Here is a 24,020-nt window from a genome sequence, read left to right as displayed (position 1 = left end):
GACCTATGGATAGGCAAAGTAGGCCAAAATAGAGAGCAGTAAAGAGAGCAGGTCTGAAGACGAGTTATGCTATTGAGAAATTATTTGCATGCAAGGAAAGTAACATAAGATTTAATAAAATTCTCCATATAACAACTTGCCTTTTAACCTGTCTCTTATACACATCTAGATGTGTATAAGAGACAGGTTATAAGCTAACGCTGAAGTGGTACGGTAACGCTGAAGTAATAAGCTAGCGCTGAAGTTATAAGCTAACGCTGAAGTTATAAGCTAACGCTGAAGTTATAAGCTAATGCTGAAGTTTTAAGCTAAAGCTGAAGTTATAAGCTAACGCTGAAGTTATAAGCTAACGCTGAAGTTATACGCTAACGTTGAAGTAATAAGCTAGCGCTGAAGTTACAAGCTAACGCTGAAGTTATAAGCTAACGCTGAAGTTATAAGCTAACGCTGAAGTTATAAGGACAAATCAATGGATTGTCAAGGATCATCAATGAATAAATAGAATAATCCATCCCGGTAGGTATGCCGCTTATGCGCGGTTTTAGTGGATTAATTTATTATTATGAATAATTAATATATTTAATTATAATGGATTAATAAAAAATCCATGCCAGGTTAATGCTAGTACGTATCAATCCTGTTTTTTCACTAGTTCCTGAATACTGAATAGGCCAGTGCTGGAGTAAAAATCAGTGTTAGTGGATTAAAAAAAACGGATTATCATGGATATTATTAAAGAAATGCTCTAGGTATACTACTACTTCAACGACGTATCAGTGCATTATGATAAATTTATTATAATGGAAATTATCATAGGAGTAACTATAGCAGTGGTTAAAGGATTTTTATTGTAGTGGATTTTCGGCTTCAGTAGCCGGGAAATCCTGCAATACCGCTATACCGGCTGGCAACGTATTCCCGGTACTCCCGGGAGCCTGCCGGTAGTCCCGTATGCCGCCCGCATTTCCAGGTAGATCATCGGAATTCCCGGAAAAAACGGTAAAACAGCAGGTAGAGCCGTTTGAGCAGTAAGAACTGCCGTAAAACCAGGGTATAGGCCCGGCTTTTTCCCGGTATTCCATTCAAGTTATGCATATTTAGGCCCGCCCCTTCCCCTGTTTCCTATAGAAAGTCCAGGTGTGTGTATGGTTTCATCATTTCAAGCAGCACAACAGATCGGGCAACATCGTGGCAAGCCAGAGACAGAGGATAGTCATATTGACAGAGGCTGTCAACATAATGGGAGAGTATGTACACATGGCCAAGGCTTTACAAGACAACAGAATTGCTATAGAATTGGTAAGTTAATTTTGATAAATAATATTGTGGATTTCTAGCCACTGCAACCCATATAACCAGAATTTGCGGCTTTTTTGGGTCGATTTCACCCCTCCCGGTACTCCAGGCTGGTCCCCCGGCCGTGCCGGTTGAGTTCTCGGAGCCCGCCAACAATTTGAGAAAAACTTAGATGGTTGCTGAAAAACACCCAGATTCTGCAGATTTCGTGGGAAAAAAACCCAGACGACGAATTTCATCAAAAACATTGTAATTTTACTTACTTCTGGTGGAATTATAAGTATTCGCCTGCTGCTAAATTGATGTTCTCTCTGTTTTTTTTTTGTTTAGGACGCTGTTCATATCATATGGAAGCAGGTTCCATCTACAACGTCTTTCACCAACTCTTGTTTCGGCTTCCATGTGTAGCAATTCTGTTGCTTCCTCGCAAGAAACTGCCGTGCTAATAATCTGTCTGTCACTGTCTCAGTTTTAAGCGAGTTTGTTTGCTTCGTTTTAACGTGGTTAACGAGCAAAAAAAAATCCTTTCAACACAAGCGGATGAGTGAGGCAACATAGTTAGATTTATCATAAAACTAGACAGAGTTCTATACTTTGGTTGATTCATCCCGTCTTTAATGTTACGCAGTGAATGCCAGAAGCCAAGGACTGAAGTGTAGTTTAAAGATACATCGCTAAACTGCCGAAAGAGCCTCCATTCATCGTCGAGTTTGTCAAGAACATCCTCAGGAATAAGATGGGGAAAATTCTGTGCTACGTTCACTATGGAACTGGGAGATTTAGTAATATCTCTTGAGGCAGCGGGATCTAATATATGTAAATTTGCAACAATGCCATCTTCTTCTAACGGGAATCTTTTTTTTTATTTGTAAGCACAACTCATTGAATTTAACTAAGAATTTCAAACAATCCGTTTAAAATCTAACGTGATTTTCCCCGATTGGAAGCAAATATAACTCTCTCATGCAACGTCCACCCAAATATAAATCGGTTACATGCTCATGTAATGATTTATCACTTGGATCAATATATGAAGCACTTGTGGATTGAATGGCCTCTTCTCTGATGAATTAACTCAAAATGTCATTTTATTCAGAATACACCATAGAATATAACGCATGAAGTCTGAAATTTTCTGATTGAAACTCAATGTTTAAAACGATCAATGTTCAAAGGTACAAAAGCAACAGTAAGCTCAACGTAACGCACGACACTACTATAACTTGTCACTTGTCAATTCGAGCGCGGTACTGTGCAGTGTGCGCCGAGAAGTTGGGAACCGTTGCTTTGACTGGTAATGAACGCGTTCAATACTGGTAATGAACGCATACAATACCAGTACCATCTCTCAGCTAGGGAAAATATACAGTCTGACGGTTAGATCGTTGCTCCATTCATTATGTATTTACTGCATAAACAAATTTAAGTCATTGAGAATATTTCAATTATATTATTGGCTAAAATTAACTTCCTTAACGAAAAAACCCAGATTTTGCCAATTAAAAGAAAAATCCACCCAGACACCCAGGTGACGGCCAAAAAACCCAGATCTGGGTGGAAAAACCCAGCGCTGGGAGCCCTGGTTCTCACATAGCATCGGAAGAGCAGGTTGGGTTCCGGATTTTTATGGTTCCTGGCGTACCGGCAAAATTATTCAACATGTTGAATAATTTTTTCGACCAAGCCGGATTATGGCCACAGCCTCCAGGAACTCTAGGGACTCCCGGATCTCATTTCTCGGATCTCCAGTTTGATCACCGGTACCCCAGGAATCGATTCCGGGTGTCTTCCGGCCATTCAACCGGCAATATGAGAACGAGGCAAAAAGGCAGCCCCTGAGACGGGTCGTGAATGTGGCGATGTCAGAAATCACGGTGCTCACGCACAGCTCCTGATGAGTATCATGATAAGATAAGTACACCGATGTTAACCCTTGACCGCCGTATGTCACTTTCCGGGAACATAAATTTCAAGTTAAATTATACGTAAACTATTGAGTGTAGCAACCTGATGACGTTTGTACGCAACAGAGAACAGTTGAAGTTATTGTACGTGGCGGCAACCATCATTGTAAGTCATTTGCACTCACTTCTTGTGTAGACTTGAATGACAATATTGCTCCGCTTACTCAAGTCAGGCGGTAGAGGGTTAAGTAACAATACAGAATACAAATTTTGTATCAAACACAATACGATTGTATCCTTAATCCTTCACTCACGGTCATTAGTCGCTGCTTGAGGCTGGCGCCGCGGCGCGCGTCTGCTGCTCAGCCCGCCGCATGTTCTTCATCAGCCAGTCGCTGCTCACACAACGCGTATGAGCAATCATTATTACTGTATAGGTACCTGAATGAAGAATATATGACTCGCAACGAAGTCAGGTTCAGCAGCATCCAAAATTTTCGAATTTTCAAGAAAATTTTAAACGGGCAGAGACGAATGTTGAGAGTCATGCGCATGATTAGGATTCTTTCTGGTATTGAAGCCGTTAAATATTTAACTTGTAGCTTGTAATAAAAGAGTTTCTGGATCTGTCGCGAGGAATATCGATTCAGATAATTTTCATTTCTCAATAAAAAGCTTCTTTTATGCGAGAGAAGTGAAATCTCATTGTCTTCCTACTGACATTATCGGTTGTCACAGAGGTTCTCTGTCTTCCTCGCGTGTTGGCTGCAAGCGAAATTGAGGGCCCGGCCGGAACAAAGTTGCATTGAAACGTCAACCAATGCAAATGTTTCTAGAGGCGACCTATGGATAGGCAAAGTAGGCCAAAATAGAGAGCAGTAAAGAGAGCAGGTCTGAAGACGAGTTATGCTATTGAGAAATTATTTGCATGCAAGGAAAGTAACATAAGATTTAATAAAATTCTCCATATAACAACTTGCCTTTTAACTGGCACCAAAGGGTCAAAAATATACAAGAGGATATTTCACGTAGGATCTTATAGGCGTGGATTTGATTGAACAAAAGAAGACCTACGGCTCATATTCTCATGTAAAAAAAAAAACATTTTTTATAATTTTCCTTGGCCTATTTCATCGTCGGCAGTTTACATCTTGAATGCGAGCTCCTGCTATTGCTTCTCGTGTTTACCCTGCGTTGCTTCAAGATAACAGGAACCTATTATAAGTGCCAGAGGACGCTACTCCCAAAGCCATCTGTGAAAGCAAACCATTCGAGTTGATATAAGAGACTTAGGTGTTTGATGTATGGTGCCTGCCTCTAAAGATACCCTGTCTTCTCTCGTGCGTTGCTTCAGGATAACAGGAACCTATTATAAGTGCCAGAGGACGCTGCTCCCAAAGCCATCTGTGAAAGCAAACCATTCGAGTTGATATAAGAGACTTAGGTGTTTGATGCATTGTGCCTGCCTCTAAAGAAACACTTCTGTTCCAGACAACCGTACAAACGGTTGCTGATTCGATCCAGAGTTTGCATCATTAGTTATACCTTAAAATTTTCGATAGATCGAGGAGCATTGTGAATTACAAAAACTGACCAATTCAAAGTGAGGCAATGTTTACGAAAAGGTACAAAATAAATAAATTGACCAACACAATTCATCATATCTTCAAACATTTCGGTAAACAGCCCCACCATCAGTTCAAAAATGGAAAGAATGCATGTAAAATCTTCAGATAAAATCCATAGGATTTTCCGCGTTCATTGATGCATATGGGATATAAATAAATCATCATTCATCATTGATGCATATGGGATGGTGAAATTAGCTCGATGAAGGGAGCTAGCGATACTTCATTCAAACGTTAATGAAAAGACTAATTGAAAAAGGAAAATAGACAATAAAAATTTATACACAAAAAACATTGAAAAATTCTAATAATAAATGTTTTATTAAAAAATTTTACAATTGAGTAGTATAGGTGGCCAGAAATACTCGTATTCATACAACGTGAACATGAGTAGCAGAGAATTTGAAAAAAATGTAACTCAGTACTCACTGCAGTGAGTAACAGAGAGCGCATTTTCTCGTCGACGAAAACTTGAGGTCACGGACAGACGGACGGACAGACTGACAGACAGACGGACGGACGGACATGGCGAGCACAATAGTGCATTTTTTCCATAAATGAGAAAATGCGCTAAAAATGAGTGCAGGGAGGGCATCAATAAACATCAGAGGGAATAAAAGTTCTGCAGGAGCAAAATTAGTCACTAAGATTGAAGGTCAGAGCCTGCAACGAGCCTCTGATTATTATTATCAGTACAGCTGACGATAGCTACTTGTTTTCGTCACTAGATAAAAACCAAACATATTTTGTCTGCTGATCGATAAATTGTAAGAGTAAGTAGGCGCACTCCCGCATTTTTCTTGAACAATGACGTAAAATAAAGTTCAGGGTATGAAGTCTTGTATTAGTTATGGCAAATTTTTTATTGTCTTTTAAGAAGTCTATTAACTCGCATCACAGTGGCCTCAGAAGAAATCAATCAATCACATAAGCCTCAGAAGAAAGGAAAAGACTATGGGTTAGATCTTTCCCATTTCATTTCGATCCATGCTCCAAATTTGCGAGTAATGAAACCTTTAAGAATAATGAACCCGTTATATAACTCCCCAAGTCTCCCCAGATAAGTGAGATTCGCGTTATCACTGAACCACGATACGGAACCATTCCCTCAATGGGGTGATTCCTTCTGTTCAGGTGAATGGATATGAGTCTGCGCACCACGTGTCAGTGGCAGCCTAGCAGAGCAGTGGAAGTAAATCGTGCACCACGTGTCAGTGGCAGCCTAGCAGAGCAGTGGAAGTAAATCGTGCACCACGTGTCAGTGGCAGCCTGTCAGAGCAGTGGACGTAAATCGTGCATCACGTGTCAGTGGCAGTCACCACGTGTCAGTGTCGGCATGACAGCGGCGTGGATGTGAGTGAAGAGAGCCACCACGTGTCAGTGTCGGCATGACAGAGGTGTGGATGTGAGTGAAGAGAGCCACCACATGTCAGTGTCGGCATGACAGAGGTGTGGATGTGAGTGAGGAGAGCCTCCACGTGTCAGTGGCTGTTTGGCATAGCCGAGTATACGGTCTCTGAGAGCAGGCGCTGAGCCCGTCGCGAGTCCACGAGAGAAATTGTGTTGTCAGTGGAACAGCTTTGAATTGTGATGCAAATTAAGTGAATTAAATCTGTAAGGATAAAATTTAAAACTGCAACTGTGTGAATTGTAATTTCCAATAATTGTTTTTTATCTATACAATCATAGATGCGGATAATACAATGTATCATATGCATCAAGTGTATACACACCAGCGAAACTGCGCATGACAACAAGAAATAGATATAATTCCAAGCATGCTCTGCAACTAGAAAATTTATATCAACCTCAAGTCAAATGAAATGCCAAAAAGAGCGAAAATAACTGAAATAAGTAAACACAACATTAATATGAAAAATCAAGAATTAATTGCATAGATACAATGCAGAAAATCTTTTAACTTGAAAATCAGTGGTATGCTAGAATAGGACGGGAATTAAAAAGAGACTATAATTACTTATTTGTGTGGAATAAATATGAAAAGAGCCGCCGGGCTCTATGAATGAGCAAGTACGCAGTTTTTGCAAATAAGCACCAAAATGGAAACCACTCACAAGATTCGCTGATGAGATCGAACACAAATCCGATATTCTGAATTCTCCATTACAATACAAGAACGTCATATCTTAATAAAATTACGCTATGACCCGCAATTGAAAAGTTCGAACAACTCAAACATATTTGTTGTTGAATTGATATGCAGAGAAAATGTCTAGCTGATGGTACCAGATAATTCAACGTATGTTAATGTAGAGATTGATTGTTGAATTTCTCCCGCCCAAATAATTCAACGTATGTTAAATAATTTATGCCTATTATATTAAACATATTTTTCTAGCCTGGATCATATACACGAAACTGCAAAATACAACTTGAAGCTCGTAGAGCCTACGTACAAGTCTGAGTTAGAAAACGCCCACTCGTATAACTATACTTGCTTGTCGACTTGAAATAAACGACGAACAGAATAACCCCAACAAAAGCTACTGCTCGACGGAAGTGTAGCTCAGTTGGTATGATTAGCGGAGCTCTGAAAGGGTGCACATAGGAATGTTTCAGCCTTATCTTTTAAATAATGAATCACTTTATTATCCTTAAAAACAGATAACCGTGCAAGGTGAGACTCTTATTTTCGAAGTCTGCGTAAATAATCTATTACTCAATAAAATCACATAACGCCGAGAATGAGTTATACGGGAAAGAAATTTCACGGACACGGTAGGATCAAATTCCACAAAAAAATTCCCTTAAAATACGTTGTTGCTGTTTATCCGAGAGCCTATAAATCAAACTTTTCAATTTTTACATAGTTTATTATAACATTCCATTAAATAGAGATTAAAAGAAATCGAAAGATTTGACTTCTACGCAACCCAGTAAAAAGCAGTAGCTTGAAAGCAGAGATTGTTGTATTGCTTGAATAAGAGCAGTAGCTCGGGATAGTTAGTTGGATATTCTCATCATTTAAGTGTGTATAAGTTATAGCTGCGCTGCTATATGGTCCGGTTGGTCCCGAACCAATTTAGCGATTGGCACAATTGATGCAAGCGAGACAACAGACCACAAAGAGCCTCCAGTTCTGGAAATTTAATCCATTACCAATGTTGCGCTTAATAACCCCATCTCTTCTTTAGCACGGCATAAAAGCAGTGTCGGCGCTGATGAATAGGCTATGGGCTGTGGCCGATTCTTATACCTTTTTGGATTTGTTGGCAGGAGATCGGATCAAACCAACTTATAGGATAGTATCACCTCAATGGATCGCGTCACCACTTAGGATCGTACCGCGTCATTGGATCGTGCCACCTCATTATATCGTGCAAGGATCACGATCATATAGGAGATCATCTTCAAAAACGATCATCTTCAAAAACAGACTAGACGAAGCTATGCAGGAGCATATGTTCAGTCTTAAAATGCCTAGCAAATTACGGACCAGGCAATAAGACTAGACGAAGCTATGCAGGAGCATATGTTCAGTCTTAAAATGCCTAGCAAATTACGGACCAGGCAGTAAGTCCAGCAGCTATCACAATCAATCGTCAGTTATGGAAAGATCGGGTTGCAAAGGCCGGATCCCTTGTGAATCAAGTCACGAAAAGTTCAAGAATCGGCAACAGGCCATGGGCCTATTTCTTCAGCGCCGACACTTCTATTCTATTCTATTCATACCATATCATATAATCGTGCCACCATAGATGATCGTACCATTTTATTGGATTGAGCCACCACATAAGATCGTGCCACCTCATTAGATCGTGCCACTGTCCGCGATTAGATTGTGGATACAAATCCTCGTATGTTTACCAGCAGACCTAATTAGCTATGAACCCACTGTATCACTGAGAACTTGCCTCAAACGCTGAGAGGACAGCTTTAGATGTCTGTCTGAGTCGACAGCTTCCGTAGAAAGACAACTAACTATATAACGCATGTACAACAACTATATCCTAAAGAATAGTGTTCAGAAGTGCTTCGCGCAACACGTGAACCTACACTTGAAGGCTGTGAAAAAGCAATGGAAACGTCCTTGAACGATGGGTACGTGCATTGACAAATAATTGTATAGAGTAGACGGACACGTGTATCTACGGATACGTGCATTGACGAATGTATCCGTTGACAAATGCGGGGTTTACGGAACGTGCATTGATGAATATATGCATTGGCAAAGCGTATATTGTTGAATGCCCGAGCCAATGATGAACCAGACGTATTATTGATGCTTACTGTTATAACGTCATATAAAGGTTCAAACAAGGTAATTTTTAATGAGAGATTACATGGACCCGTATTATAATCAGCCATTATATTTATAAAAATACGCAGCGACGCTACAATGCGCAAGCGACGTATAACCGATACTATGTTAATGACGTACAATCGAACAAAATCTATTTTACATTTGACGTCTGACGAGGGATTCATCTCGCATAATGATTTCCTATTGTTATCATCATTGTATGATTCTTGATTAATATGTCATTTCATCCCTATAGTTGAAATAAATATTATGAATAATTGCTGCCCTTCAACAATCAATATGAGATAAATAGGGCTAAATTATTTAATTGAATTTTAATAATTCAGAGATTGAGAGATCTGAGTATCTGCCACCAAGACCTGGCATAACTAACCTAAATGCCCTATATATATAAATATGGATGTATAATACTGGATGTACTGGATATGGATGTATAATACATGAATGTATAATAATGACGAAGTAAAGCTTCACTATAAATTAAATTTCACGTCGTACACGAGTTTTGCGGGAGTTATGCAAGAGTGAAAAGACCATAAATAATTGCAATAATTGCATTAATATCAATAATCTGCACTGAATTTTCAAAGCACGCGGATCAAATGATTTTAAACAACTATTATCAAGTGTACCTACTCATAAAATTATTGTCAAATTAAAGAGTGAAAACTTATTCCGATTATATTAGCTGTAGCTAATCCATTATTCAAGCCAACATGTCGGTTAGTTTGCTGGTATTTACTTTAGCAAAGTAATAAAATTACTGAAACAGACCCTTGCTAATATTGATTTTCTTGTTTGACAATTCTGGTGCGATCATATCATTATAATTTTATGATTAAGAGGAAGATGCACAATTTTGTACAAGCAATTTTCTTTGCTGCCTAATTAAATTAAGATCACCGATCATTAATGTACATGACATATACATTCAAACTCAATATATTTAATTGCAGTGCCTCGGTGTGAGCAAATAGATCAATCCTAATGTTCTCTTGGTTTTGATTAAGATCGAGGACGATCTTCTCCCAGGGGGGGGGGGTGTCCGAGAGTAGTTTTAGGGTACAAATTCTCATGTGTATATCCAGCAGACCTAGTTAACTTTGAGTACACTGAGTCACTGAGAGCTTGCTGAGTATGTGTAACGAGGACAAGAAGAACCCGGTGAACGGAAGTACGAAGTTTATAAATGGCTGGGAAACTTAGCAAGGCCCCCAGTAACTAACAATCACATCGAGTAACTCGAACATGCGTTCGAGCTACTCCGTCCTAACGGTCGAATTCTTAGCCTATACCTGAATAGTATTACTAATGTATAACCACCCCGTATTAAGATAAGTTATGTAGGCAGATGGTGTCTTACTTATCCCACACGCATTAGTTTAAAAATCCTTGTCCTCAGGTTAAGGTATAAATATAATAAATCTGGAGGCGCATAAACGTGTATCCGGAACACCACCTTGTAGGCTTACATCGCCATATGGGATCGCACCATCTGGTATAATAGCATCGTACCACCTAATGGAATTGCACCATCTTATACGATTGTTTCACTTAATGAGATTGCATTGCCTCATAGCATTGTACCAACTCTATAGGAACATGCCAGATTTAATCCACAACTAATATTAGTTATCTTCATAACAACACAGATAAAACATTGAATTTAGTGTGAAATCTGAATTCAATATTTCACTTTAAATCTATTCAAATTTAAAAAAATAAACGATCACATCGTATTAAAATTGGGAGTGCAAATGGCGTAATTACTTGGTCCAGGAAAATAATAAGATAATTGATGTGCACCGCAGTTGCCGGTGGCGCATCAAAGGCCACGAAATAAATTTAGCCGCCGGTTATCAGGAGTGATTAGGAGCCGTGGTAATACGGATGAATCAATGCAGTAGGGAGGCCGTGTTACCAAGAACTTATCAATGCAATACAGTACAATGTTACAATGGCCAGACAGCTGTTGAGGTTGACACGCTTTGTACTATGCACGATTTTAGTGGTCACCGTTCTGATGACAATTATGGTGGACGGACCTAACCAGGTGAGATGAAAGGTTCATTGATTCGGAGTTGATTAAAAACCGTTATTAAAATAACTTTCTCAGTTTTTCTTTAAGACAAATATAATACAAGGATTAAGTTTACTTTATAATTTAACTGTGTTCATCCGGCGTCCATAATAGTTGTATGATATTATTCTCCAATGAATACTTGAGTCAATGAGCCGTAAATCAACGAACGTCATTAATGATTGCTGCAACAGACTCAAACTTCGTATTTTTAACCATCACGCGAAAAATTGTCATTAAATTTATCTGCACAGATTGAAATGTTTGTTCTTATCATGAAACAAAGATTTGAACTGAAGAGCAGGGGCCATACTTTCAAAACGCGCTAAGTGAACGTAAGTAGTTAAGCTCTATTTTCTTGTCAGTGATTGGTGGATTTGAATTGAAAGGCCGTCAATGATTGGCGGATGAACTTACAGGACACGAGAGCTCCGAAATATACTTAAAATTAGGTTAGGCACTCGATGATCGAATTAACCTATAGTATAATGATCTGATCACATAAATATAGAAAGAAAAAAGAGACACTCATAATTTACGTACATGATGTGATTATTCTGTTCCAGGATACACAGCATTTGGGTCTAATCGTACAGGAAGAACAGCAAGATAACCGCAGCAACCCCGAACTCGGCGTGTGGCTGTATCGCGGGTCTGACTTCATCACTCATGAAGATGGACGCGAGAACGTAGAAGAAATGCAATTACTGTTTCTAACAAGAAAAAAGTTCATGAATCGAGTTTGTAAACATGAAGTCAGCAACCGTGCCCAAACCGTGCCTCTGAACCACAAAGAGTTCTTGATAAACAGGGAGTTTAAAATTGTATGGTGCAGTATTTTCAAATCAGCTTCGTCTTCGTGGTTTGCGTACTTCCTTACACTGGCAGGTAAAAATCCGAATGTGAGAAAGAACTCCGAAGTCGAGCTGGCTCGTAAAACAGCATATCCACGCCCTTCCATGCAAGACTTACAAGAAGTTCTCAACGACCCGTCGTACACTTCTTTCGTTATTCTTAGAGAGCCTTTCCAAAGAATTCTATCTAGCTATCTCGACAAGATCGCAGGCAAAGAAGAAAGATATTATCACTCAGTTCGCTGCAAAATGACAAAACAGAAAAGAAGAACTTCTAAGCCATGCTTCCCAACGTTTCCTCAATACGTGGACTATATTTTAGAACAGTACGCTGCCGGCAAAATGTTGGATGAACATTGGCAGCCCTACACACTCTTCTGTTCGTTGTGCCAAGTGAACTTCACTTACGTTCTTGCATTTGAAAACATCGCCGAGGAACAAAACTTCCTTTTGAATCATGTGAGTACCTTGTTTTGAGGCAGGAATGCAAAAAATATTTCTTTAAATGGATAATAAGGATTTTTTTACAAACAGAATGCACACGGAGGGAGGACGCTGTTTCGCCGTTCGTAAATAAAATGTGACGAGCGTGGTGAAATACAAGGTTCAAGATAGGTGATGAGTTTCAGATCTAACTTTAACATGAAAAAATTTATTTAAATATGTTAATGTTATAGAGCGCATAGAATTTGATAGTGCATCAAATATTTTGGCGCATTCCTATAGTTTAACATGATATTACAATACCTAATTCTTGTTTGCAGGTGGAAGGGCTACAAAATTATCCATTAAAACATGAGCATTCGTCGGAGCACAACTATAGTGCGCAGGTGCGTGAACATTATAGTCAACTCTCCCGAGCACAGCTGGATGGGCTCGTGGATATCTATAAGGACGATTTTTTGATATCTGGTCACTCATGGATTGAGTATTACGAGTATATTCAGTGATCAAGCTAACATTTTTACGTTCCGAAAATACGTTAACCGCCACAAGCTGTAGAAATATTTAATAGCGAACAACTCAGATTTGGAAAGGTACAGAACGTTGCACTTACATCATAGAACAGCAGGGGCAATGCCCATTCGTACTGACTATTACATATAAGTACTGACAACACACGTCGGAGCCGGACCACATTACAACTTGCTACGTATGACGCGTCTCACCAGTTCTTTATTACGACAATTTTTGTCTGACAATTCGAATCGTAAAAATTTCATTTAAAACATCATTAAAATAAATAGCAAAGTCATTGAAGCAGTGAACGAAGCATCTCGAGAGAAGAAGAGAGACAACGTTCAGAGATTATAAAGCCGGGAATTAGAACAGTCAAGTAACGAATCCCGCGCAATAATAATTATTAGCGAACAGGAGTACGGTTACGGCGATCAGCAGCTGGGGTACGGCGACGAGCATAGCGGTGAAGACAAAGTAACCATTCCGAAGTACGACCAGTATTAGTGTACGGCCATTCCAACCTTCACGCATCGTTTGTAGCTATGAAGGCAGTACAATGGCTGCGGTCCGGCTCATTGAAAAAATACGGCCGGGAACGTTTGGGTGAGATTAGGTATTACTATTATCATTATATTATACCACCGTCGCATCACTCTTAGGAGATCGCGCTACGCATCAAAGTTTCATTATAAAGTAGGAAGTTCTAGTGATGCAAGGAATAGGTGTTCAAATTTGATTTTGTCAGGATTACATTATTTTGTACATGTGATTTTATCTACTTATGATAAACAGGGTCCAGTTCCTAGTTTAATATTGAATGTACCAGTGTTTCATCGTAACCTTCTCTTTGTAATATTTATGTCGTGGTTTATATATTGATACGGGAACTATATATAATCACGTCTTAGAGGAATGAATTCCGGGACGCTATGAGCGCAACGCTACTTACCTGCGATAAAAGTATGGATTATTGATAAAATGCAGTAAAATACAAGGAAATACACATTTGCTTATTTATTTAGCATTTTGTTGAAAATTGACAGACAAATAAAAAGATTAAAAGGATCAGAGTTGGGTCAAAAGTTTCTCTCTCGCGAAAGCTTTGTTGAAATAAGAGCTAATTAACTGACAACACAATGCATCGAAAAAATATACGGAGCCCCAGCTCAGAATGATTTGAAAATGAATAGAAATGCAAGCGTTTTTACCAGAAACGAGTGGGAGGGATCGATGGAATAATAAATTAGGTACATAATTTAAAAAAAAAAGAGTGGTTCGCTTCAAAATTTGAACGGTATTGTTGTAGTTATCAAACCTGGTCAATGAAAGATAAACTAATAACCTTCATGAGATATCAGGTGAGAAATATTCTCGTGTAGATCGGATCGAAAATCAATTAAATTGACCTACAATAGTTTCTAATAGTTTTAAATTTTGCTCGTAGTTCAAGTCCATAGATGAAGAAGAGGAAATGTTCATATATTAGGAATGATCGAGGCCCCAGTTGCCACACTGATTAATTTGTCTAACAAAAATTTATATATATATATTTAATAGAGTCAATATTGCAATGCAATATAGACTCTCTAGATACAATAAGTTGTTGTGGAGATGTGTGATAAAGACTACACTGATAATGATATGCAATATATATAGAGATATATATATTTAATAGAGTTGTATTGAGAACGCCGAATGTAACAATGTCCATTAATTTAATTCGATTAATATTCACAAGCAGAATTATATTTTAAAAATGGAGTCCAGGGAACCATGTGCAGAAGTACCTTCCTATTATTATTATTATACGAATCCAAATAACAAAAAGCGATCGAGGTGCAGGCCAAAGTTGATGAAATACTGCAATTTTATGTACTAGACAATGTTTACTCTTATATTTTGCTGCTATTAAATTGTTTGTCACTGTTAAGAGGAAAAGAATAAGGGATTTCTGTTACTTCTAATCATCAGGTCGCATGCTGTTCAGTGACGCATGGACGTTTTATAATAAAATAATAATGAACATCATATAGATGTCATTACCCTAACAAAATTCGGGGTATGCTTCAGCCTCCGCTCCAGAGTTGCTATGTTCGCGTTAGAGTTATTATGGTTCAGTTGGCCAACTGATCGCTATCAGTGAATAGTCTGAACCTTCTTGCCGACTTTACAGTCTCCTGAGAGTAGGGCAAGAGTTGGCAGAATAAGGACCGGACGCTTGTAGCTGTCTGATTCGGGTACCGGAATGTAGACCAAAAAGCGGACATATATAGGGATGCTGCGTGGACTATATATATGTTCCACTCCCCGAGTCGTAGGCGTCACTTAATCCAGAGCCGCCCTCGGCTCTAAATATTGTTAGGGTAGTAAGCACCCGTCATTTACAGAGACATCGCAATCAATGCTATAACGTGGCTTGATGTGTTCTATAAGTAAAGCGACAAGTATGCGTTATGCTTGGCAAAAGCCGTCGTGAGCTGGAGCCTTTTCAATCTTCAACATCGTCCACAATCAATGCGCCGCCCACCAGTTCAGACCCCTGAGCTGTCAATGTTGGTCTCCTACAAATAAATGTTAGCTCCTCACAAATTATTTTTAATATATAACCCTTTTGCATACTTTTTTCCAACATGTACAGTGGATTTTGACACACTTGATTCACTCCACCCAAGTCCGTACTCATGTTCATTTTAAACTAAAACGATGACAATTTTCATTGAAGTTTGTTTTATTTATTTGGAGAAAAACGTTGAAATAAATTCGAGATAAACTTTAGAAATTTGATTTCTTTGCTAATTACAGTGTGGCCCGCAAGAATTTATGCGAAAAAGAAATGTCATCCAAATAATATATTCAATTGAAACATATGGGACAAAGTCACGGGAACATGCCTTGTAACTACCCTAGGAAGGCTGATGACTAATTTGACTAAAGCGAAATTCGTGGCGACTTTTGAGATATGTGCATATCTACCCAAGAGTTTATTACCCAAACGAGAGAATAGGCTCACACTCGACTGCATTGTCAAATAAGTTCAAAATAAGCAAACCAATTAGAAAATAGAATTTTTAGCAACATTTTCTCTCACATCGGATGACGATCGGTGAAACGGCCCATCGACAAGTTCGCTGGAAAATTTACTTGATTTAGTTATGATTATTTGTACGACGGTTCTCACTGAAGTAATGATGGAGAAATTTGAGCAGCGAAATTAAATGCACTATCGCGTGATTGTCTCTTTATCGAGTTGTGTAACGCACAACTTAGATATGCAAAACGATAGTATCGATCTACCGGGGTCGTGAATAGAAATCGGAGCATTTATAAATTTTAGCGGACGGAAGAGTTGAATTAGAGTTGAAATTAAATAATCAACTTAACTCTTGACGGTAAGTAAAATAAAGTAAAAACTAAAAATGCGATCGAATTCCAATTTACGAAGTAAAAGCGCTAATCATGATATTAGTATGTTGGAAAACAGGCAGTCGCTCTCGTCCTGTCTTCTGAAATAGCAGCACCCAACCTTGTGCTGCTTTCGTCAACGAACCTGCAAGTGCAGCTCTACATACTACCAAATGTGACTAACAATTTTGTCCCACAGTATAATCTGGTGGCTCGTCTGGTCGCTTCTCTGCGACTGCCGACGTTGGATCCACGGAATCTGCGGTACTTGCATTCCCGCAGCTTTACTACTGCCAGGAAGTCAATCTAGAATTCTAGATTCACCAATTGCCAAAACTGGACACGTAGTTCGGCTTCGTTCACTGGTTGCATTCGCATCTTCTATGCATTCTAATTTTAGCGCGATGACACAGATTTTACGTAATACCTATTATTATTAATTTTACCTCAGCAAACTTTTCATTCGTCAGTTCGAATAAAAATCCGTGGAGTCGTAGCCGATTACATATATGCTGGGATTATTAAGTTGGTTCCTTCAACTTCCCACTAAATCATCGTTAAAATTAGCAACCATACAGTGACAAAATACGTAGGAATTTGAACATTTAGTTCAGGAAGAAGCAAAATTGTGTAGATAAACCATGGCGTTCCCACCAATGACGCCGTTTTTCTTTTTTTCTTTAATTGGAATTTATGGGAGCCTCTGAAGACTTGTTCAATGCGGCCCCACGTCAGAATAGTTCAAGGAATTTGACTGAATTTTGTTTTCAGGTACAAAATTGGGCGTCTTGAAAAAGAAAACTCAAGATTTCTCAATGGCTGAAGGGTTGCAGAACGGGGCCACCAAAGTGGACACCACACCGGGGCGGAGAGCACCACTCCAGGGCAGAAAGCCCCACTCCAGGGCAGATAGTCCCACTCCAGGCCCTCACTACCTGGGGACACTAACCACTCACCTGGGGACACTAACCACTACCTGAGGACACTAACCACTACCTGGGGACACTAACCACTACCTGAGGACACTAACCACTACCTGGGGACACTAACCACTCACCTGGGGGCACCAACCACTCACCTGGGGACACTAACCACTACCTGGGGACACTAACCACTACCTGGGGACACTAACCACTACCTGGGGACACTAACCACTACCTGGGGACACTAACCACTCACCTGGGGGCACCAACCACTCACCTGGGGACACTAACCACTACCTGGGGACACTAACCATCTCACCTGGGGACACTAACCACTCACCTGGGGACACTAACCACGAACCAGGGGGCACTAACCACACATGGAGGCATCTTAAAATATTTGTAACAAATTTTGCAGTTAGTAGATGCCGGGAGCATTTATAGGTCTTCAGGAGTTAAACTTCACTTTATAGCTGGTCGTACCATTCGCCGGCTCAACGCCTCGGAGCGAGACAGCACGGCATTTTCAAAGTTCGAGGAAGATACTTCCAGAAAGATGACGTAGCAGCCGGCCGAAGCCGGTTACTGTCACGGGAGCTCAGCACAAAGAACCTTTTGCCTCAACGGTTAGAACAGAACCATGACGCCGTTTTGGTATCAGAACTAGTTCCGATCATGTTCAGGACGGATGGAGCTACGTTTACTTTTCTGAAAATCTAGAGTACGTTTTCGTTCATGAAACTTTGGCTCAGTCTAATTCGTACGTTCACGCTCCAGGATGGAATATACATATCTGTCAACGATGAAAAATTTGCCATCAAATAATAAATTATTGTGATATCGGGCTCCCACTAAGCGTCAGGATAAATTTGTGGAAAACGAGTTGAGTTCATGAGTAAGTACTTACATTATCAGTCTGCTTTTTTCGCAAGTAATTTAAAAGCAAAGAAAACGCCAAGAAAATTCACCATATCGATATTGAATCGATTCAAAATCGATATGGTGAATTTTCTTGGCGTTTTCTTTGCCTTTAAATTCCTCATGAGAATGTATCTCCAACCCCTAGATAAAACCCGCGTCGCCAAATGGAGACAGTCACAGAGTAACAGTGCCCATCAGCACGCCGTTGCTCAAAAAGAGCAACGTAAAACTTAATTGACGCGGCATTGAGCACGAGAGATCAGGACAGAAACGAAGACAACAGGTCACGACGTCACTGCGGCAGTGCAGCAGGCGACTACGCTAGATAAGGAACGAACTCATCTAGTCTCAAAGCGATTTTCGCACCTAATTTGTATCTTTGATGCCAAGTAACTACTGGTTTGGTTACTTGATGCCAATGGTTTGCCAAACATTGGTCTTTGATGCCAATGGTTTGCTAGCGCTTCAGCTATCAGGCTATTTCGCACCGGAAGTCATAATATAACAAAGCCTGTGAGGCGGAAGGTCTCAGTTATTCAAAAATTTCAAATTAATCATCACCCACAAGGGGCGAAGGTCTCAGATGTCCAGCCCGCTGAAGCTGGCTCGAGAGAAGCAGCGTTAGCATCTCAAAGAGACGAAGTGACAAGGAGGGACAGGTGAAAAGCAACAGAAACTAAGACACTCGAACAAGAGGTCGCTTACACGGGACGTCGGCCGCCCGCACGAGAGAGACAGAGAAGGGAAATGTAAGGAATCCTACCTACATAATAATTTAACCCCACAACTGAGATCTGCAGTCAGACACCGCGAGCTCAGCGGTGGGGCGCTCAGGAACAATCTCCTTAAGAGCGCGAAATGTTCAAGGACTTCTAACGAGCACAGACACACGTCAGAAGTCCCCCCTGAGGAGCTTTGATGCCAATGTACAAGTCTCAACTCGCTCTGAAATGTGATGTGATGAGAGAACAAACCCCAAAACATCAAACATGTTGTGTTTCAGTACCGTCTAAAATATCTGCAAAGAAATTTTTCGGAGAAAAGGCTAATGAATGGTATACTTTTTCTTAATTTATGACAAAACAATACAATGTACAGTTTTTTTTAATATTCGTTTCCGTAATCAAAATTGAAATGGCAAGATAATGCTCAAAAGCTCAAATTTAGGAAGAGCGCCTGTTCCCACAAGTCAAGCCCAGCCTAGAGGTTTCAAATGCTAACAAATGCGATTTAATTTGCTATGTGATCTTCATTCTGCGAAATAACATACAATAAGTATGTCGAAATGATGATTTCTATAATAGGAATTGAGAAGTTGAAGCTAAACTATTTAAAACTCGGCGATGCATAGCACCGAATGCAATGCTTTTTTGGACAGGCTGCTCCGTGAATGAAGAATATTAGATGCAATGAAATGGCCACAGCATGACAGTGAATTTTGATTGACATGAATTCAATTTTTTCTCGTGTCGCAAGTGAGCAAAGTTGTCAACTGAGACTCTTGTGTGGGAAATGCTTTAACTATGGGAGAGCTGAGGAGAGTTACTCGACGACAGCATCAGCTCCCACAGCGTTTAGATCGGCCTTGAGTTTCTCAGCCTCGTCTTTGCCGAGATCAGACTTCACCAGCACCGGCAGCTCTTCCACGAATTTCTTTGCCTGCACGAATAACAATGTCAATAATGCGCTATCCCGAACAATATACTTAAGCGAAAATATTATCCAACCGATATTAATCAAGAAGAGAAAAAGGAACCAATGATTGGCTGATTTAGTCAGATAATTAATTATTCGTAGATTGACAGAAAACTTTTCTGATAAGATGCATTCTAAATTGATTCAAATAACTAAAGAACAAACAGAATATAAAACTTATAATTGAAGAGCACAGAACTTGATGGAAGTGTGAATTGATTTACAATTGGAGCATCCTGAGGGACATCATAAACTAACACAATTTATACATACATTCATGATCAAAATGCTTGATATAGTATCTTACAATTGTTTCCACTTGTAGAGAAAATTTAAATTACAGCCAAGATTGAGAATATGTCTCATTGAGTCAGACTATAAATACACATCAACTTTTTAACGAGAGCATAAACTGATCTGGAAGACATAGCCACTCACTTGGACCAGATTGAAGCCCTCCATGCAACCCTTGATGAACTTGATAACGCCGACTTTCTTGGCCGGATCAACAGCAGTGAGCTTCACTGAGAAGTTTGTCTGCGTTTCTTTGGGAGCTTCGTCTTCTTCAGTCTGCAATAAAGATCACCACATCATTATTATCACAGTTCTAAACAGAATGAAATTAAATGTACAAAAAATCACGAAGAGAGTAGACAATTGAATATTAATATACCATGATACTAAAACTAATCATTAATGAACTTGAAGGCTTCACTATTTTGGTAACAAATTAATTCATAAAGTTGATTGACTTTCTAAGATTAACAATATGTCAGCAAACCTAAGAATAGATAATAAAAGGTGGAACAATAATTGAGTTTTCTCACAGGAGGAGCAGCAACCATCATGCCTGCAGGCATGGCCGCCACAGGAGCAGCATCAGGAATGTTGAGACGCTCCTTGAGGGCAGCATTCAAGTCAGCCACCTCGAGCAGGGTCAGCTGAGAGATGTCACTCACTATCTTCTCAATGTGAGCAGGATAAACCTGCATAAATAATATTAAGGTTAGCTGACAGATGTCACTATCTTCTCAATATGAGCAGGGTAAACTTGCATAAACAAAATAAGAGTTAGCTGACAAGTGTCATTCACTATCTTCTCAATATGAGCAAGGTAAACCTGCATAAACAAAATCAAGGTTAGGTAGCTGACAGATGTCACTATCTTCTCAATATGAGTAGAGTAAACCTGTGTAAACAAAATAAGTTCTAGAACTCATTATTATTATGTAGAATTTCTGAATGAAATGCAGGTCGAAAAACATAATAAGTATGGAACCAATAGCAAGTTGAAAGAAGTGAACTCAAACCAGATAAAGACATTTAAATAAGTTGATATTTAAAAGATGAAGCAACCTGGAGTTGTTTGTTTAGGGAGATACAATAACAAATTTATGCAAGAAATGTGCAAAATGAAACATGAACTAGGCCATTCGTGCATAACTTTACATTCGACTTGTATAAAAAAGGTGCAAATTGATTAATAATAAAACTTTTCAGGAGTTGCTCATTTTAAAATTTCTTACAAATATTAATTACCTTTTTCTCTCCTTCTGGAGTTGGTCGAGCCAAAACTTCTGTCATAGCAACATGAGATTGAGTAAAACATCGCCGACCACTGTTCTGCACAGGACACCCAGTAGCTTGTCTGAAAAAGAGAATAACATTTTATATTTTAGGATAATAGAGTGTTGGTTATGTAATAAAAAATATAACTCAGTACTCACTGCAGTGAGTGACAGAGAGCGCATTTCTCGTCGACGAAAACTTGAATTCACGGACAGATGGACAGACGGACATGGCGAGCACAATAGTGCATTTTTTCCATAAATGAGAAAATGCGCTAAAAATGGAAAAAGGAAATGTAATATTTTTCATTTATTAAACATGCAACAATAGAAATTTATTCAATCAGATTCCCCCATGATTGGTCCAAAGATAAATAATGGAATTTTCTAAAACAAACCAACTCAATTGCTGAGGCACACACATGCCACTAATTCTTGCCATTTTAGAGCAGGAAGTGCAGTCTATAAAAACTATAAAAATGACATTAAAACTTGAATAAAATTGAAAAAAATGAAAGACATGAAGGTAAATGAGAGATGAATCACATAAGTCGGAGACAGTGCCAGTAGTGAGAAAATATGGGCTTAGGTACCTTTCACAACTGTGATTATATGAATGTACCAGATTATCTGAGGTGACACTATTACTACACATGTTCAGTGAATAAGTGAAATATTCTTGATTCACAGAGTGATTGGTTTACTATGGTTTAAACTTCATTGCTCATAATTGCTATGTCACAAACTAGTTGGCTATACTTTTTTAAATGTTTGTCATTTTGTTTTGTGCACTGTTTTAACCCTTTCAAGGGGAAGTTACCATTTATGGTCACTTGAAATCACCTCCCAAAAAGACCCACCACAGCTTTTTGTTTGTGTTTGAGGCTTCCTTATCATGCCTCAGTCAATCACTAATTATCTGACCATTGATCTATCAATTGCATCACCACCTGCCATGCCAAAACATTTAAATATGAGCATTCAAAAGAAAGTTTGAAGTTTAAAGAAAGTTGAAAAATTCTACCCAATGTTGCAGATTGGGATTGAGATGGTACTGTGCAGTCCATTGGTATCAGAAAACTCATTTTGCATGAGGAAATTCCCCAAAAACCTATAACTTTTTGTGTGTGGTATAGTATAATATTGTATAGTAAAATAGTGTAATTCACTAGATTATAAAAGTGTAGAACCAAGACAAATATAATAAAACCTTAGTGATATCTACATAGGGCATATTTCTAAGGTCATGCCCAAAACACTTGTAAATTAATTAAATATAAAAAAGAACTTACCGAACAATGCAGGTATAGGGAGTAGAACGGATCAGGTTCAACAACTTCATTGTATTTGTCATCACCTCAAATTATAGAATAAAACTCAAACAAAAAGAAAATCACAGATCAACCTGATATCTGTAAAGCAGTAGTACTGTCAAATGGGGTAAAAAGGGACAGGCGGGGTAAATCGGGACGCGCATCCCACATTTCATAGAAATGTTGTAGCAGCTAAACTAATAAAAATATTGCAAAACTAAAAATAGTGGCGTAAACTTCAACATTTTTACTATCTATTATATATAAATTAAGTCAAGAAATCAAACATTGACTATCTCTAAAAAATTGCTGAAAAAAGTGTGAAAAGTGCAATTTTGGAAAAATACCTCTGCTAAAGTCTGGAGCAAAAAAAAAAATATTTGCCATATTAAAAAATTTTACTTGCATAAAAGTTGCACCCAGGTGTCAGCTTGAAAACATAATTGATGGAATTTGCCTATCTCATCCAAAAAAAAAAAAAAATGGCAGCCATTTCCATGCGACGGGGTAAAAAGGGACACCCCAACGGGGTAATTAAAGACACCCTTAAAAATGCATTTGCAGTAGAACCTCAGTTAGCAAAGGCTCCAGTTATCAAAAAAATTGATCAATAACAAAGGATTTTGATTATATTTAGCTCTCTCAGCAAAAAAAATTGCACTTATTGAAAAATTAGTGCATCATCGGTCGTCACATAATTGTACATAGAATGCTATAAATATAAATTGTGCACCTAGCATCATAGAATGAAAAGTAATTGACCTAAACGATGATTTATTTCTCCAAAACTTATGACGGTTGTCACTAAAACATTATTTTCTGTTTCAGGTCTGTTTTTCACAATCGAGTGAATCACTTGACTCGATTAAAATTGTGCGAAAGTACAAACCATCCTGCAAGCTTACAGATACAGAAGAAATGCTACATGGCTGCTGATATGAAGTTTGCAGTGGACAAGGTCGTTGTCAATGCTCAATGGCATGTCCATGGATACAGTAATATCACATTAATAATATGGTAATTAATGAATAGGATAATATCATATCAATAAAGGAAAAACAAGTAAAAGACACAGAAAATGTCATTTATTTTACATCTAGATCATCTACATTGAAAGAGGAGGACTTCAGAGTACTGTTAGTAATGAATGAGTACACTCTGCATGCTTCAAACGTTTTAAAATTGACTTTT

General features: G+C 38.8%; 2 protein-coding genes across 2 annotated transcripts; one reads left to right on the top strand and one right to left on the bottom strand.

Moving 5' to 3' along the window:
* The first annotated feature begins 10,806 nt into the window (after nt 1-10,806).
* LOC108679417 (carbohydrate sulfotransferase 10) lies at nt 10,807-14,545 on the top strand. Its single transcript, XM_018168036.2, has 3 exons — nt 10,807-11,166; nt 11,760-12,506; nt 12,812-14,545. Exons 1-3 carry the CDS (start codon nt 11,071-11,073, stop codon nt 12,995-12,997), a joined length of 1,029 nt encoding a protein of 342 aa, XP_018023525.1. The 5' UTR covers nt 10,807-11,070; the 3' UTR covers nt 12,998-14,545.
* Nucleotides 14,546-19,342: 4,797 nt separating this feature from the next.
* LOC108679416 (39S ribosomal protein L12, mitochondrial) lies at nt 19,343-22,954 on the bottom strand. The gene is made up of 5 exons (XM_018168035.2): nt 22,809-22,954; nt 21,488-21,596; nt 20,776-20,934; nt 20,387-20,518; nt 19,343-19,912 (listed from the first exon to the last, which is right to left on the bottom strand). The coding sequence occupies exons 1-5, from the start codon at nt 22,868-22,870 to the stop codon at nt 19,796-19,798; spliced, it is 579 nt and encodes a 192-aa protein (XP_018023524.1). The 5' UTR covers nt 22,871-22,954; the 3' UTR covers nt 19,343-19,795.
* Between the last annotated feature and the right edge of the window lie 1,066 nt (nt 22,955-24,020).

This window comes from Hyalella azteca, unplaced genomic scaffold (genome assembly GCF_000764305.2).
Source record: "Hyalella azteca isolate HAZT.00-mixed unplaced genomic scaffold, Hazt_2.0.2 contig9145, whole genome shotgun sequence".
Classification (NCBI taxonomy): domain Eukaryota; kingdom Metazoa; phylum Arthropoda; class Malacostraca; order Amphipoda; family Hyalellidae; genus Hyalella; species Hyalella azteca.
The sequence above is the reverse complement of the archived record's forward strand: the minus strand, read 5'-3'. Positions and strand labels throughout refer to the sequence as shown.

Coding starts and splice junctions, on each gene's coding strand:
- LOC108679417 (XM_018168036.2), top strand. CDS start 11,071: ATGGCCAGACAGCTGTTGAGGTTGACACGCTTTGTACTATGCACGATT. Junction 11,167..11,759: donor TGGTGGACGGACCTAACCAG/GTGAGATGAAAG, acceptor ATTCTGTTCCAG/GATACACAGCATTTGGGTCT. Junction 12,507..12,811: donor AAAACTTCCTTTTGAATCAT/GTGAGTACCTTG, acceptor TCTTGTTTGCAG/GTGGAAGGGCTACAAAATTA.
- LOC108679416 (XM_018168035.2), bottom strand. CDS start 22,870: ATGACAAATACAATGAAGTTGTTGAACCTGATCCGTTCTACTCCCTAT. Junction 21,597..22,808: donor CCCTATACCTGCATTGTTCG/GTAAGTTCTTTT, acceptor TCTCTTTTTCAG/ACAAGCTACTGGGTGTCCTG. Junction 20,935..21,487: donor CTCCAGAAGGAGAGAAAAAG/GTAATTAATATT, acceptor TTATTTATGCAG/GTTTATCCTGCTCACATTGA.